General features: G+C 36.3%; 1 protein-coding gene across 5 annotated transcripts in view; it reads left to right on the forward strand.

Annotated features, from left to right (window-relative positions):
* Positions 1-17,454, forward strand: part of CEP135 (centrosomal protein 135) — a 39,455-nt gene that overhangs the window by 744 nt on the left and 21,257 nt on the right. For 3 of the 5 annotated variants that reach the window (XM_061370537.1, XM_061370531.1, XM_061370553.1), the window contains exons 2-12: positions 5,149-5,313; positions 5,822-6,012; positions 6,519-6,686; positions 7,880-8,021; positions 9,643-9,727; positions 10,539-10,667; positions 12,345-12,560; positions 13,131-13,196; positions 14,206-14,356; positions 15,649-15,842; positions 16,332-16,475. In XM_061370537.1, the coding sequence (XP_061226521.1) occupies positions 5,201-5,313; positions 5,822-6,012; positions 6,519-6,686; positions 7,880-8,021; positions 9,643-9,727; positions 10,539-10,667; positions 12,345-12,560; positions 13,131-13,196; positions 14,206-14,356; positions 15,649-15,842; positions 16,332-16,475 (1,599 nt within the window). In that variant the 5' untranslated portion in view covers positions 5,149-5,200. Of the gene's footprint in view, positions 1-5,148; positions 5,314-5,821; positions 6,013-6,518; positions 6,687-7,879; positions 8,022-8,422; positions 8,596-9,642; positions 9,728-10,538; positions 10,668-12,344; positions 12,561-13,130; positions 13,197-14,205; positions 14,357-15,648; positions 15,843-16,331; positions 16,476-17,454 lie in introns of those variants that run through there. The other 2 variants (XM_061370545.1, XM_061370563.1) reach the window with 2 other exon arrangements.

Raw genomic sequence — 17,454 nt, forward strand, 5'->3', positions numbered from 1 at the left:
TTTCACCAGGGAGCGTTCAGCGCCCATGGACTGATAGAGGCATGTGTGGGATTATTACCGTAGTCAGGTGGTTTGCCCACTAGGTGCCTTTTTTGCTTGGGTGAGAACAAACGTAGCTCCTCATAGCATAATGAACTATGTGATCAGTAGTTACAGGACAGGAAGAGATGTTTTGGAAGCATATTTCACATGCATTTCAGAAAATAAATAAATTAAAAAAGCCTTTAGCTTATCAGTTCTGAAGAATGAAAAATACACTTTGGTATTTCCCACCGAGATTAGAAACTCCAATTTTGTAGTTCTTTGGTATTATAGACTCAATAAAGAAATTGATTTCATAGCATATACATTTGTCTGTGCTGATTTCTTTGTGTTCCATTGTTACCTAGGTAGTTTTACCTAGGTAAACCTGAGTAAATTACTGCACTTACCCCAGTTACTGCATTATGTTTTCCATGGCCAAGAGGTGTCTTTGCTTTGCTTTTTTGTTATTACATTTTCTTATTGATAGCACAACTGTTGCATATGGAACATTTCTTAACCTACACTCACCATGAATTCTGCTGTATTGTTTTCAGACTGAAAGGAAGGCTTAATGTGCTGAAAGTTTTGTTTCATATTCCACCTGTAATGGTTAGCCTAATATCTATAAACATTACTTCTTTCACACAATTTCATGCGAATTGATTTTGTACTTGCAACATGAAGGGACTGGATTTGAAGTTCCTTTGTTGCCCCTGTCAATGTTCGATTTCAGTCATCAGTGACTTAGAGCAGGAGGGAACAATTCATGGGTGCTAAATATGTCTGTTTTATAAACACTTGGGTCTTGAAAAGCTGGTTACAACTGTCTAGGCATGTCACAAAATGAAGCAGGTGAAAGCTGTTATCTTTAGCAGTCTTTGTGAACAAAGGAGGAACATGAAATATGGCTATTGGCTCTGAGTATCTCTTCTATGAACAACTGAAAGATGCACTCATTTAGATGTCTTGATGAATCCTTGTCTGGAAATGCTGACTGAAAGTACCACTTAATTTTCCCTTTTTGTTTGTCTGATTTTCTGTTTTTCATCTAAAATGGAAATTATATTTTCTTCCTTAGTGGCACTAAATTACCTAAAATATTTAGATAATGAATGATGTGAACTGTTTGTGCAGCTAACAGCCTGTCTTCTGAGAAATACCAAAGTTGTTAAGAGTGCTTTCCAGTACTTTGCAAATTTACAGGCAAATGTAGTAAGTTCAACATACCTTTTGTCATGACTTAATTGTGGTTGACTAGACTATTAAGTTTCTTTGTAGAAAAGAATATTCTGGATTTATCTGACTGAGTAAGAATGACATAGAAAACTTGGATTTCCAAAAAGCTTTCGAGAAATTTCTATGCCAAAGGCTTTTAAATAAGGTCTCTTTCAGAAATGGAGAAGAGGTCGTTGAATAGGTAGTGGGTAGTGGCTAAAAGAAAGGGTAGTATTACCTTGCCCCTGTATGTGGTGAGAACGTGTAGAAAATTTTTAGCTATTTAACACTGATCAGTGAGCTGAAAGAATGGGTTAAACAGCAAGGGACGAAATTTGCTCATTATATGGACATGTTAAGAGTAGTTTAAGAGTTGCATGAGAATGTTACTGGACTGAGTAATAAAGTGGGAGTTAAGGAGCAGTGTTAATAAAAACAAAATAATACACATCATGGGCTCTAAAATGGCAGTTACATCTCAGAGGGATGTTGGTGTCGCAGTGAATTCATCTAATTGTTTCTTTAGAGCAATCAGAAAGGCAAATGGTATGTTAGGAATCGTTATGAATAGTGAAGGCTACAGTAAAGGATCTTTATGGCTGCTGTATGGCTGCTCAGAGTGGTCTCTGCCAGAAAAATCACAGGAAAAGGACAAGCTGTACAAGCTACTAGAAGTTTTTAAAAATAGATCTGCTAAAAATTCAGTCGTCAATAATTGAAAGCATTAGTAAGGAATGATCACTTGGTGTTGTCTTGTAATACAAATAATAATAAAGGGGGGGGGTGGCATGTGCACACACTCAATTTATGATACTATTTTCCAAACATACAGTTAAAATTGGGAAGTCATTGCTATAGGCTATTCTGATGTAAAAGTGCAAGAAATTTAGGAAAACAATTAAGCATATCTAAGAAAAGTCTATCAGCTACTGTCATAATGATTTAAGTTCAGCATTAGGCCCACCAACTTCCTGCACTACAGGCATTAAAAAGAGAAGGGTATATAGGAATAAGATTTAGCTCATGGATTACGTTTTTATAATCTTGCTGTAGCAATTGACAGAGATAAGGGGGTATTGGTCAGACTGCTCTTGGATTCAAATGAATCAGTACAACAGTTCATATATTCATTCTATATTTCCAGGAACCCCAATTATTCTGATTCACAATCTCGATGTGATCAGGAGAAACAGCACTGTGTTTTCCAAAACACGACTTTTAAAATCAGGTCTGATAGGTGATTTTAAAGTAATTTAATCTTTTTAACTCATGTAGTTCTTCTTAAGGAGATGATGGGCTCAAGAGTTATCAGCTTACTTTTGTTGTGGTATGTTGGTGATGAGAAACTTAATGTGAGCTGGCAGTGTGTGCTTGCAGCCCAGAAAGCCAACTGTATCCTGGGCTGCGTCAAAAGGAGCGTGACCAGCAGGTCAAAGGAGGTGATCCTGCCCCTCTACTCTGCTCTTGTGAGACCTCACCTGGTGTATTGTGTGCAGTTCAGGTGTCCTCAACATAAAAAGGACATGGAACTGTTGAAACAAGTCCAGAGGAGGGCCGTGAGGATGATCAGGGGACTGGAGCACCTCCCATATGAAGACAGGCTGAGAAAGTTGGGGCTGTTCAGCCTGGAGAAGAGAAGGCTGCTTGGAGACCTCATAGCAGCCTTCCAGTATCTGAAAGGGGGCTGTAAGGATGCTGGAGAGGGACTCTTCATTAGGGACTGTAGTGATAGGACAAGGGGTGACGGATTAAAACTTAAACAGGGGAAGTTTAGAAGACATAAGGAAGAAGTTCTTTCCTGTGAGGGTGGTGAGGCACTGGAATGGGTTGCCCAGGGAAGTTGTGAATACTCCATCCCTGGCAGTCTTCAAGGCCAGGTTGGACAGAGCCTTGGGTGGCATGGTTTAGTGTGAGGTGTCCCTGCCCATGGGAGGGGGCTTGAAACTATATGATTTTAAGGTCCTTTCCATCCCTACCTATTCTATGATTCTATATATTGTCCATACACACATTCTGTTGTGAGGTGAAGGTGATGAGGCACTGGAACTGGTTGCCCGAAGAAGTGCTAAATGCTCCATCCCTGGCAGAGTTCAAGGCCAGGTTGGGCAAAGCCTTGGGTGATATGATCTAGTGTGAGGCATCCCTGCCCATGGCAGGGGGATTGGAACTAGATGATCTTGAAGTCCTTTCCAACCCTAACTATTCTATGATTCTATTCTATGAGATGTATGTCTGAGACTAAATCTGGATACAGTAACACAATCACCATTTTCCTGAATTCAGCACAGAATCCTCAACATGAATGCAGAAATACCAAGGTCTCAACATTTTTAACCTTAATCTCTGGCTGACAAAGGAGAGTGAAGCCTTTGGTGCACATTATTGTGCTGACTTAGCACACTTACAGTTACCATTTAGTGAAATGAAGTACACCTCCTCCTCCAACCACTCTAGTACTATATATGTAAGGGATTGTTCTATATGCTACTTCTTGGTTAATAGCTGAACATAACCTCTCCAAGCAAATATTTTGGCAGTGCCTGGGACAGATGTTGCACTTATAAGATGTGATTTCTCTTACCCTTGAAGCAGTGCCTGGCGACCACAATGCTGTTGCTAAACTTACCTGTAGTGTTTTGATACAGTAAGATGAACTCTTACTTTCCAGTCTCAGTCAGGAGAACAGCTTGCAGGTTTTCTCCTTTTCTTATTTATAAATAATTTTGTTTTCAAATACTTGCCTATATTTATTTAATGTATTTTTAAAATCAGAGGATTTTGAAACAGCATTGCTTAAATTATATATTCTATCCCCTTTATATGAGATGCAAACAATGCTCCCTCAGATTGGTAGTTTGGCTGCTGAGGCCTTTACAGTCAGTAGGTTGATACTGATAATTCTGAATAATTGCGAGGGAATTTTAAAAAAAACCTACCTATTTCAGAGATGTTTTCACATATTGAGGAGTATCAACATCAGTATTCCATTTCTATTCTCATTCTATCTCTAAATCCAGAAGAACTTAACAATGTAAAAATTCTTCCTCCCTCAAGGGGACATGGCAAAGCCAAAATTCTCCTTTAGGTTAAGCTGCAGAAGTGCTCCAGCCCCTTTTACATCAGATTAGTAATAAAAAGGTAGCTAACCAGACAAATGAAGGAAAAAAACCACCAAACCTCTAATCCTTGAACTATAATTTCCAGACAATGATGCAGGTAGGACTGTAGTACACTGGTGGTTCTTTCCTGTTTTCCCTCATAGAAAGATGTTCAAAGTTAACCTGTCTTTAAAATTTGACATTTTTTATGCAGTTTTGCAAATGTCTGATATAAGTACTGTATTGAAAACTTTGAAAGCAGGATTTATAAATGAACGTAAAAAAGTACATGTGTTTTTTCAGGATGATCTGTCAGTTTGCATTGTGGAAGATACCTTCATGACCATCATTCAAAAAATCACTGTCTACTTTTTAGTCTTTCCACAGAAAGATCTTTTCACAGTTTGCACTTATACACTTGAAAGAAAAAAATATGTTCATACTCTTAAGGTATTAGAAAAGAGAAAAGTAATTGTCAAGACAACTACTTAAAGAAATAAGTAAATATGTTTAAAACGTTTTAGTTGCTCTGTGATTCTCTTTTGGATTACTTAATTTTCAAGGCCAGGTTGGGTGAGGCCTTGGGTGATACGGTTTAGTGAAAGGTGTCCCTGCCCATGGCAGGGGGGCTGGAACTTGATGATCTTAAGGTCCTTTCCAACCCTAACTATTCTATGATTCTATGACATATACACTGTATTTCCTGCAACAAAAAAATGTGGTTTTTCTTCCCCCCCCCCCCCCCCATTATTCTTTTTCTGTATTATTCCTTCTTTAAAGGACAGATGCTGTAACAGACAATCTTTTGCAGGTGCCCTAGTTTTCTTGACTGTGACAGAAGCTGCTTTGGAGGTGTATTTGCAATGACTACAACTGCAGAACGAAGGTTCATTAATCTCAGGAAACGTCTAGATCAACTGGGCTATCGGCAGCCATTGGGAGTGGAGAGTTTACCTTTGGTGGAAAAGCTTTTTAGGTATTCAAAAGGAGATTCATTAAAAAATATAGTAATCCTATAGTAGGTGGTGTTTGATTTTTCACATATAAGGGAGCTCTTATGTAGCTTCTGATATCCATATAATACTAGTAACCTTCTGGCCTTTTTAATTCTTCAAGTTCTTCTGTGATAAGTAGTGCTACAACTTACATAGTGCTTTGAGGGAAAAATTGTTTTGCCAATTTTGAATATCTTATTTTATGTAAAAAATAGTCTATTGAATTATCAGATGTAAACTCCTGATATGCTTTTTAAATATTTTTTATATTTGTCCTGTCCTTTCCTATTTCCTTTTCTAAAAATGAATAATTCCTGTCTTTCTGGTTTTCTTACATGACTGTTCTCTTTGCCTTTCTTTGAATCCATTTGTTCTACAGTTAATATGGTCTCAGGAAAAGAGTTTTGTTTCTCATGTCACAATAAATACTTGCATCTGCAGTGTAAAGGCCGGTAACAGTTCTAACATTCTGATGCTTCTTTATTCTAGTGACCTAGTTCATACAACTGAGAGCTTGCGCAGTGCAAAGTTATCTGCTGGAAAATCTGGAAAAGAGTGCAGCAATTATGACGCTATTTTAGAACCTTATAAAACAGAGAATGCTAAACTTACTAGGGAAAATAATGAGCTACATTTGGAAATATTAAAACTGAAGGAGCAATCTGATCATTATGTTAAAGGTAATGTAGAAATTGGATTTTTTTAATCCTGTGCCAAAATAAAATTGCGGTCAAATCCTTGATCTGCAGATTCATTTGTCTGTACTTATAAATGAGTGCAAGGGGTCATTGACTTTTCTGCCTTTAATGAATTAAAGTTCATACAGATACATTTCTTTTGTAGTTAGAAGGCTTTCGAGGTCCTGGAAATCATACTTTAATCAAATACGAAAATGTTGTAACTTTTTAACATATACTTTCATATCTTTTAATGCTACATTTTAATTTAAAATGAAATACTGCTGTTAAATGTGCCTTTATTCTACAGAGGGGTTTATTTGTATAAGATATATAAATATATATTTTTGTGTATAATATGTACATGCATATGTATTTGTGTATACATATTTGAAAATTTCATGTTCTGGAAGAATAATAGAGGGTTCTCTTTATGCCTTTTTTGGTGCTACTAGGAAAAATAATAATGAATAAGAAAGATAGTATTGCTTTTTCTCTCTCCCTTGAAGATTTGAAAGCTTCCTTAAGAAGGGTTGAACATGAAACGGCTGACTTGAAATTTCTGAATAACCAATATATACATAAAATTAAAATGCTAGAAAAAGAGAACAAGGCCAAGACTGAAAAAATTCAGCAGCTTCAGGAGAAAAATCTTCAAGCAGTGGTGCAAACACCTGGTGAGTGTAAATAATCACACTTTGGCTCTTCAGAACATAATCTTTTTTTTTTTATTCTGGGAAGAGAAGTTACTACATCAAAATAACTATCCAATAGAGTAACATTACCTTTTGAATGTTTTGGTTCTGAATGTACACATCACATATTTGGGACAAATTTGAATACAAAGTTAGGTCTATGTAACCAGATCTAAAAGCAGCAAAATGCAAAGTATGTCTACAAGCAAATATTACAAAAATATTTGTAATTATTTGAAAGCTTATTTAAAGGGTCTTTTGATGACTGAAATGTTCTGGATGTTACTTTCAGGTTAATTTCTTTTTCCAGGGTTTCCTTTTTCTTCATTTTTTTCCAAGCTAATGGAACTAATGAGAATTATTTTGTGAAATTTTGAAATCGTCTTTTTTCTTTCCAAGTCATTGAACTTCCTATGTATTTTTGGCATTTAAGGAAAATTAATAGGTAGTTAGGTGAAATTAAAATTCCTCTCTGTTTTTCCACAGCTTTCTGCATTTCATGTCCTTCACTTCACAAATGCCATGTTACATTTTTGTCTGTCTTTCTGCATACTTGCCCCTTGGTCCTAGTCTCCTGGGTTTTTTCTGTACTGTGCCATCAAACATTGTATGTTCTTATTTAATTGTGTGATGAAGAGTACTTGTTCCCTCTGGAAATAATACTGTTTTGCTTTATTTTTAATACAATTTTTCCATGCAAGCAAATAACTGCCTCTGTTTAATATGATACCCATTCACTCAAATGACAACAGGATAGAAGGTGAGAAAAAAAAATTACTAAACAATGCAGATGTTAGTTGAGTCATAAAATGATTCTTAAATGTGGAAACAAAATGTCTTTTGTGATGTTTTAATTTATCTCTTTTTAGTAAGGTAAATTACTAACAGATTCAACAAGTTTGAACTGTGAAATATATAGGGTCTTACACACTGGGGAAAATAACTTATACTGAGCTTTGCATATTTCCTTGTTATAAAACTGAACTTTGACAAAGTTGATACTAACCTGCAAGAATGGTGTTGTCTAGAATGTACAATTTTTATCAACTTATTACAGTAAGAATTAGAATGGTGACACATGCCAGTTTGGAAGCAGTGGAATATTTCATTTTGTATTAAAAGAAGACTTGCTTGCTTTAACTCCAAGTAACAGGTCATTGGGTTTGGGCTTGCAGGTGGCAGAAAAAGAAGCATTCCCTTCAGGCGTCAACGTATGCAGATAGACCAACCTGTCCCCCCGTCAGGTGTTAGTGCCTATCCGGTTCCCCAGCCAGAGGACCCTTACATTGCAGACCTTCTTCAAGTGGCCGATAATCGGTAATCCAAAGAACTTATAAATTTTGAAGTATAGTTGTTAAATATCTGCAATGATTTTCCAGCCCTCAAACTCCTTCTTTCAGATTTGCCTCAAACTGTATTTCATGATGTTTTAAGAGCTCTATAGTTCTTAAATAGGATTTTGCTTGGTGATTAACAGTGATACCTGTGACAGAGTTGCAATGGATATTTAATAAGCCACTTATTTTCTTAAAGGTTTCTCATAAGATTTCTGTACTGGTTTTACTGTTATACCTATTTTTAGATTGGGTGTTCTGGAAAAAAGCTACGTGTAATTAATGGTTTGCATAGGAATAAACAGATTTTTCCTATTTATTTTGGAAGACTAAAAGATTCTTCATTTTTGTAGTTCACTTCTTTGACTTGGGTATTATGAAAGGCTCAAGTCAATTATTTTTTCTTACTTAGAAAATATCTGTAGAGAGTTTACGTGGTAGGTTTTGGTAGTGGCGGTTCTGCAAGGGGTAGTCTTTCTGGGAATAGTCCAGTGGATACCCTGTGCTGGACACAACTAGTTCCAGTTGCTTCAAAATAGACCCACCATGGATCACAGGTGAGCCCAGCAACCATGCTGGTGGCTCCCCTCTGAAAATGTATTTAAGAAAGGGTAAAAAAACCCAGTGCTGCACAGGAGTAAGAAAAATATGAAACAACCCTGTGGACACCCAAGATCAATGAAAAAGGGTGGGGGGAGGAAGTGCTGTAGGCATTGGAGCAAAAGATTCTCCTGCAGTCCATGGAGACCATCTCTGTCCTCTCCGTGGAGGACCCCATGCCAAAGCAAGTGGATATGCCCAGAAGGAAGCTGCAGCCACAGGGGCACGCTCCTGGCTGATGGAGAGAAGCCCACGCAGGAGCAGGTTTTCTGGCAGGAGCTATGGCTCATAAGGGACCTGCACTAGAGCAGTCTGTTACTGAAGGATTGTGCTGTGTGGAAATGACCTGTGCTGGAGCAGTCTGTTCCAGAAGGATTGTACCACATGGAGATGACCGATGCTGGAGCAGTTCATGAAGAATTTGTATCCCATGTGAAGGGACCTCACACTGAAACCAGGGAACTGTGCGAGGAGAAAGGAGCAGCAAAGCCTCACTGTTATGAAGTGTTATGCAGCTCCCATTCCCCATCCTTGCTGTACCACTTGGAGAAAGGGGGAGATGTAAAAGCTGGAGGTAAAGCAGTGAAGTTGAGCTTGGAAAAAGGAGGCTGGGAGTAAGGAGTTTTTAGTTTGTCATTGTTTCTCACTGTCAAATTCTGTATTTAATTGATGATAAATTAAGTTAGTCTTTTGCAAGTTGAGTTTGTGTTGCTTGTGACAGCAATTGCTAAATGATCTCCCTGTCTTTATCTTGACCCATGAGCTTTTTCATTTCTTTTTTCCCCATCCTGTTGAGAGGGAGTGAGAAAGCAGCTGGGTGGGGGACAGGCAGCCAGCCAATATTGGCAGCCAGTATGTAGCCAATGGCTAATATTAATATTTTGTATCAACAGAGGTTTGTGGGTTTTTTTTTGTGTGAAATATTTATGTTTAGGAGCAATGAGAATATACTAATAGTGAATTGTTATATGCACATGATTCTTCCATGTATTACTACATTTCAGGATTCATGAACTTCAGTCAGAAGTAACGGAGCTACAGGAGAAACTGGAGACAGCTGAACGTGGAATGAAAAATTATAGCAAACAGGTATCTTTGCAAACAGGTATCTTTACAGTTTGGGTTGTTGGGTTTTTTTTAATTATTATGTTGCTGTGGTAGCCACTGCAATGGCTTTGATTATAATTTGTGTTTTAAGCTCATTGGGAAAGCATTGTCGGGCTTGTGAAATACAATTATTCTAACTTGCCTATGTTGAGCTATCTTCTCTACTTTAGGAGACAGCCACAATGGTAAAATATTTGCCTGCTGCTTTTGCTGATGATTTTGTGTATTAAAATTTCATTAAGTAAGCTAAACTTGATGATCACAAATAGAATTTGTTTATGTCCAAGATTTCTTATTGCAGAAGCATTAACTGGTCCAAAATAGTAATTTGATCTGCACATATCTGAGGATGATTTTTTCACTGTTTATACTGGTTATATTTTTTAAATTTTGGAAGTTATTTTATGAACAACTGCTTTTACAAAAAGCCAGTTACAGTGGGTCAATTAGATATGTATATTCTTTTATGTGAGGGAGTTACTTCAATTGTTACACGTTGTTATGTCTTTCAACATCTGTGGAGTAGTGGACACCATCTTTTATTTTTTCGCATCTTCATTTTCCTCTTCCAGTATTCCCCATATTCAGTGTTCCAGTTATTTTGCTTTCAAATAAATAGCTTATTATTTTCAGAAAAATCCAGAATTCAAAAAAAGTGGATGTTAAAGATTAGGATTGCATTATTAGGTGCATATCTATTTACTCAATGTTATATGGGTGTTCATTTGAACAAAGTTTCTAGTAAATGTTCTAGAAGATACAAAGAACTTTTTTTGTATTTGCTTCCTCAAAGGTTGAGCTCAGAGACAAAGAAATAGAGCGCCTTGTGTTAGCATTGGATGGCGGGCGCTCTCACAAGATTATCTCTCTGGAATCAAGAAGTAAAAGTAATGAGAAGCTAATTGCTCATTTGAATTTGCAGGTAATAGATTACGGTTGTGTAGCCAAAACTACAATACGAGCAATCTAAAAAAAACTCACAAAACTTCTAGCTCTTTAAAAAATAAATAAATTATTAGATGTAAAACCAGTTGATTTAACTTGCTTTGCTTTTTAGGTGTTAAAAGGTGACTTGTTTTAAAAGTCTATTCAAATAATTTTGGTAAAGAATTCTATGAACTCACATCTGTACATAGTAATGTTAATCTAAAAGTATTCAGACAATTTCTGTATGATACACTGTTTTCAGTAAGCTTGAAAATACTTTTTTTTGTTTCCTGTACATACTGTTTATGTTTCAGTACCCTTCAGTACCCTTCAGAACCCTTGGCTCCCATTAGTTTCTTATAAGGAGTAGTCCTGCAGATAATCTTGTCAGATAGTGGCGAATCTTCCTCATTTAGTTGAAATTGTCCCCACTTTTACTCCAACATAGATTGCAAGGAGAGTATAAGCTTAGCATAAAGATGTTTGTGCTTACTGTGCATGTTAATATGCATTCAATGTTGGTCTCAGAATGAGGATTTTTTAAAAAGTATTACAAGACAGGCTGTAATACAGATCGAGTAAAGCCTATGTCTGGATTTTTACCATCAACTCTGTTTTGCCAGCTGAAAAACAGAAGTTTTGTATACTGATTGTGCATGATGTACAGTGGCAAGAGAGCTACGTTGCGGAGTTTGTTAGCTCATGTTCAGTGCTGCAAAAATACAGAATGAGCTGTGACTTGGAAGCAGTACAGCTGTGTTCAGTGATCCTGAATTAGTAAGTCATGCTGAACAGAAATTGATTGTACAGAGGGTGAGCCCAGAGCATAAAGCTGGTTTGGGTCCATCAAGACTATTTGCTCAGGTTCAGTGCCAATACACCGTTTTTATTCTCTGACAATAAATGGATGGATATCTCTATGTAGTAGTATTGATGGCTTGAGAGGGTCCTGACTTTCTTCCATTTCTACAGTAATATTCTTTTAAGTTCTGAGGGAAGCTCTGTGGAGATGGAAGTGGAGCACCTCTGTTATCTTTACTCTTTCAAGATACTCTAGACTCCTGGGTAGTGTAAATTACTGTATATGGTTTTTATTGTTACTCTATATCACTGCCTATCTTAATTCTTAGGGAAAGGTACACTGGAAAAACAATGTCTGTAGAACAGGATTTCTGAGGAAATGTTTAATGTGTTTAAGGTGCTGGGATATGTTGGGGGCAGGATAGTGTTTGTAAATATTTTAAAGCTTCACTTTCATGAAGGAGTAACAGTGAAACTAAGCCTAACAAATATACTACAAAGGTGAAGAAAAGAATGTGTCCTCATACCTTGTGAAATATAGGAAGACTGAGTACATTGGGTCTACTAGGCTGTTGCCCAGCACAGGTTTACGTACAGATCTCTGCTTTTGTTTTTTGGAATAAACCTCAGGTTTTGGAGACTAGATAAAGAACAGTGTAGTAATGAATTCCTTCACCTTGCACCTTTTTAAAATCATATTTTTTCATACTGATAAGCATTAAGTTCTAAAAATATAAAATCTTGCCATTTTTAACAGGATGTCCCTTTTTTACTATGCCTATAGTGATGCTGTGTTTCAGAAGACTAGGAAGAACTCTTGCTCCATAGTTTAACAATAAAGATTAATGTTTTAATGAAACATATCTTTCAGGTTGAATATCTTCAACAAACAAAGAAAGAACTTGAAAATCGCATTCAAGACCTCTTGGACACTAAACAAAATGTCACTAGTGAGGTAGTGCATTTAAGCAATAAAAATGAAGAACTGTGTCAAGAGCTGAATGAAATAGACCACTTAGCACAGCAATTGGAAAGACACAAGGAAATCGTGCTTGAGACTGCAGATAAGGAAATTGGAGAAGCAAAGGTAATCACTAATGTGTTACAGTGCGAAGAATCTGCTCAGCTCTTAGGTGTCCTTATATCTTTTAATTGCAACAAATGACCTATTTGCATGTAAAGGAAGATTAAAGAGCTTTTTTTTTCCAATTAATTTTTTTATTATACAGAAATTCTCACTGAAAGTTGATTAATCACAGCAATTTTGTCTCTTTACTGTATTAGGTGATAAGAGTTTAGTTAAGCATTCTGTCTTCTTCTGTTAGCTTAGGATGAAATAAAATTCTCAGGTACTTAAAACTGCTGATAGGTAATACATATTTGCAACAGTGATGTCTATGTTTGGAGGCTTTTTTTTTTTTCTATGAGGAGTCATGCAACGATTTATTTAATTCTTGTGCTTCAAAAGAGCATGGTGTGTATGCACAAGTATTTTGTGCTTTCAGTTCTTAGGAGCTTTACTATTTAAAATTTGGCAGATTAGAAGTAACTAACTATATTTCTTACCAAAATATTCTGTTTCCTTCATTTTTTGTAATAAAGGAATTGTCATCTTGAATATATAACTTTTAACATATAGGTTAATTTTGGTTCGTAGAAAGAAATTGAAAGAAAACATAGTGAAATACAGGATCTTGAAGAAAAAATAACAAGGCTTGAATCAGTAAGTAAAAATACTTTCAGTTCTTTTTTTGTAGCATTGTTGTCATACTGTCATCCACATGATTATTGTACTTATAAAAATTAACAGTTTAACAATTAACAAAAATTTTATGGTACCCCAAAATTCTATTGTAATAAATTCCTAATTAACAAATGAAAGAGCAAAAGAAGCTACATCATACTGCTGCAAAAATAAACTGCAGGAACTGTTAGCCAGTGTTGTTGACTATGTCCTTATTGTACATTTCCTTATTTCTGCTATCTGAAGTTGTAATTCCCATGACATAATTTTTACCACAAAGAACTTACGACATCCTGGAGCATTTTCTTCATTTAAAAGCTACTTTGTCTCTTAATCGCTGTGTGAATAATTGTGTAATACTTGACTCAAACAAAGCATAGTAGCCCAGATGAAAAACATCAGTATTGTCAATTCCTTGAAGACCAAACTCTTTCTAGCATATAGCAAGTTACGTAATAGTTGAGTACTGTGCTTTGGTTTAGTATTTCTAGTGAACTTGAAAGTACAAAAATACTTAATTTCAAGGGCACCAGATTATAAGAAAGACGTGACAAATAACATTTGATTAGTTGCAGGGATGGGTCGACTGAGATACCATATAGTGATGTATTTCAACGCCAGCAGTGTTACTAAATGCCATTAAAAATTATTCTTTCCTTTATTTTGTACTTCTTTTCACATTTGTATCCCACTATCCTGCTGGTTGGTTTCTTGACTTAAACAAGGGTTAATCTTGTTTGTTTTGGTTAATCTTGTTTGTTTTGATACTGATTGCAAGCTGTGTCAAAACTGATGCTTGCTTTGATGTAATAAAAAGTAGTATAAAAACACAATGATGGCCTTTATCAAATGTTATAACAGAAAACATCCAGGTTAATCAGAAGTAAACAGTGTTGAATATTAAAAATGTAATAAAATATTACTTTTTTTTTTTTCCAAATATATCTATTGGAACTTCTAATTTTTGTAATAATGCTTCTTACTTCAGGAGTTGTACTCATGTCGTAGGGAGAATGAGAGACTGAGTGAAGAGCTGTTTGGAAAAACAGATGATAAAGAGAATCTTGAAGTGTTGTTAAACCAGCTTGAACAAGAGAAACAAAGGCTGACAGAAAAAACAGAGAACTTAGAAATAAAAGGTGAATCATCACATGTAGATTCCTGTAAATTATCTTCCTGTAATATTTGAAATAGAAAAACTTACCTATTTAAGAGATCGCTAATAATAGTCTTGATATATGTAAATTAAAAGAAGACTGTAGGTCTTCAATCAGAGTTGAAGCAAAAACATTTGTCACAGGAAGGTGTTTTCATTCTAAATGTGAGAACTGGAAAAGCTGATCTTTTTCATAGAATCATAGAATAGTTAGGGTTGGAAAGGACCTTAAGATCATCAAGTTCCAACCCCCCTGCCATGGGCAGGGACACCTCGCTCTAAACCATATTACCCAAGGCCTCGTCCAACCTGGCCTTGAGCACTGCCAGGGATGGAGCATTCACAACCTCCCTGGACAACTTATTCCAGTACTTCACCACCCTAACAGGAAAGAATTTCCTCCTTAAATCCAATCTAAACTTCCCCTGTTTAAGTTTTAACCCATTACCCCTTGTCCTACCACTACAGTCCCTAATGAAGAGTCCCTTCCCAGCATCCCTATAGGCCCCCTCCAGATACTGGAAGGCTGCTATGAGGTCTCTTTTTACTATGTTCCCACTGGACAGCCTAATACTATGGCAATTTCATAAAAAATAATTTCTTTTATGCTATACTGGCTTTATTTGCTGTCTTTCTGAGTGAATGAAGTCAGACTGTGTTCCTTGGGAGCTTTATCCAGTTGGGTCTAGAAAACCTCCAAGGATGGAGATTCCACATCTCTAAGCAGCCCATTCCAATGTTTGTTTATCTTCAGAGTAAACATTTTTTTATTGCTTGTAGCTGTCTTTAGCAATTAATCACCATTGTTCCTTGTTTACCTGCTGTGCACCTCTGAACTGTCTCCATGTTATCCGTAACACCCCTCTTAGTATTGTCAGTCTGCTCTTGGGTCCCCAGCTCCTGTCCAGGAGTTCTCTCAGCCATTCTCCACAGGGCAAGTATTTTTCTCCCTAACCAGCTTGAAGGGCCTCCCCTGGACTCACCAAAGTTCATCAACATCTTATGCTAGGGGGGAGCAAAACTGAATATAGTATTGTAAATGGAATCTAATGAGTGCAAAGTAAAGGGTATTAATCACATCCCTTGGTCTTCATTGATACAGCCCAATATGATGTTAGGCCTCTAGCAGATGCAAAGCGTGCTATGCATGTTTAGCCTACTGTCAACCATGACTCCTGCATACTTTTCAGCAGATTGCTTCCCAAACGGTTAGGCCATTCCAAATGCATATGTCATGAGGCTCTTACACAGATGCTTTTATTTCTTTTTCTGCAGAACGAGAACTTGTGCTAGAAGTAGAAAGGATGAGATTAGAATATGGTATAGCCCTGGGAGACAAAGCTCCATCTCGCCTAGATGCATTTATAAAGACTTTAGAAGAAGACAGAGATTATTACAAGCAAGAATTAGAATATCTTCAGAAAATGATAAAACGAAGGCCTAGCCCAAGCCGTAGGACTTCAGAGAAGGTAAAGTTCCTGCTGTCAAGACAGTCTGAAAAAATAATGAAAATAATATAGAACTATTTAAGGAGCTATCAAATATATTTTCAAATTCAATAGCAGTAAATGTCTGTAGTAATCTTTTTTAATTACATTCTTAACATAAAAAAGTAACTGAAAAAAACTCCAGTTAACTAGCATTTTATTTTCTTATGTACATTTTACAGTAAAATTTGATTAATTATGGATCAGTTTGTTTGAAATAAATAGAACCCTATGATAGACAGAAAGGTACTGAAATCTTATTAGCTGTTTTGCTTTTTCTCCTTGATAGTTCTTATTGTTCAAATTATACCACCAATGCCAGGCTTTTTTATTTTTTATTTACAATTAGAATTCATTAAGTATGTATTTTTCATGTATTACTAGTAGTGTCAATTCTTTCTTATTTTTTATTAATTATTGAAATATTTTAATCTGTATATTTTAACATAAGTTTTATTAATCACTTTGCAGAGTGAAGATCTTAGATTCATCACCAGAGAAAGAGATGAGCTAAGATCCATGTTAGACAGATTTGAAAAACACATGATAGAGATTCAATCCAATGTCAAGTTGTTGACTACAGAAAGAGATAGATTGAATATTCTTTATGAGCAGGTAAGAAGATATTGTTTGTAATTGGCATTGAAATAACTGATTTAACACTTGTGTATAATGCTTAAAATGAAAGAACTTTATAATAGAAATTGAAGAGTATATACCTACTAAAATAAAACCAAAGTAATAAAATATATGCCTATTTTTATTAGTTATTAATAAAATATGTATTCCAAAGTTACTGTATTAACTTTAAATACATTATAAAATTCTACTGGCATTCAGAAATGAGAAAGATCAGGAAAACAGCCCAATGGAATACATGAGAAAGTTGGGTAAGGATACAGGCTAGAAAGCAAGGAAGAAGTAACAGTTTAACTGGTAAGAAAAAGGAGTGAAGTTAGGCTATACTTGGAACAGTAAGAAGATGATGAGTATGTTGGCATCATAAGTTGTCATGCCACTGTGTGATATAAGGAATATATTTTTAATTATCTACAGAAAAATAAGACTACAATAGCACTGAAACTTTCTTTTTTGTTAGTGTATATGTGTCGTGGTTTAAACCCAGCCAGACAGCTTTCACTCACTCCCCCCCCTTCTTGCCCTCCCCCTACTCCTGGAGGGACAGAGAGGAGAATCAAAAAGAATGCAACTCCCACGGGTTGAGATAAGAACACTTTAGTAACTAAGGTATAACACAAATCACTACTGCTACCACCAATAATAATAGTGATAAGGGAAATAACAAGGGAAGAGAATACAACACCTCACCACCAGCCGACCAATAACTTGCCCCCCCAGCCTGACCAAGCACCGACCGATACCCTGCATTCCCCTAGCCCTTCCGGGTAACTCCCCAGTTACATCCTGGGCATGACGTGCTGTGGTATGGAATACTTCTTTGGTCAGTTTACGTCAGGTGTCGTGTCTCTGCTTCCTCCTGGCTTCCCCTCCTCCCTGGCAGAGCATGAGGCTCACCAAGTCCTTGGCCAAACCAAAACATCATTTTTATCAGCTCTGTTCCCAGTCCGAAAGT

This window comes from Neopsephotus bourkii, unplaced genomic scaffold (genome assembly GCF_033783945.1).
Source record: "Neopsephotus bourkii isolate Nb327-2 ecotype Australia unplaced genomic scaffold, CSIRO-AGI_Nbou_v1 NB_168, whole genome shotgun sequence".
NCBI lineage: Eukaryota > Metazoa > Chordata > Aves > Psittaciformes > Psittacidae > Neopsephotus > Neopsephotus bourkii.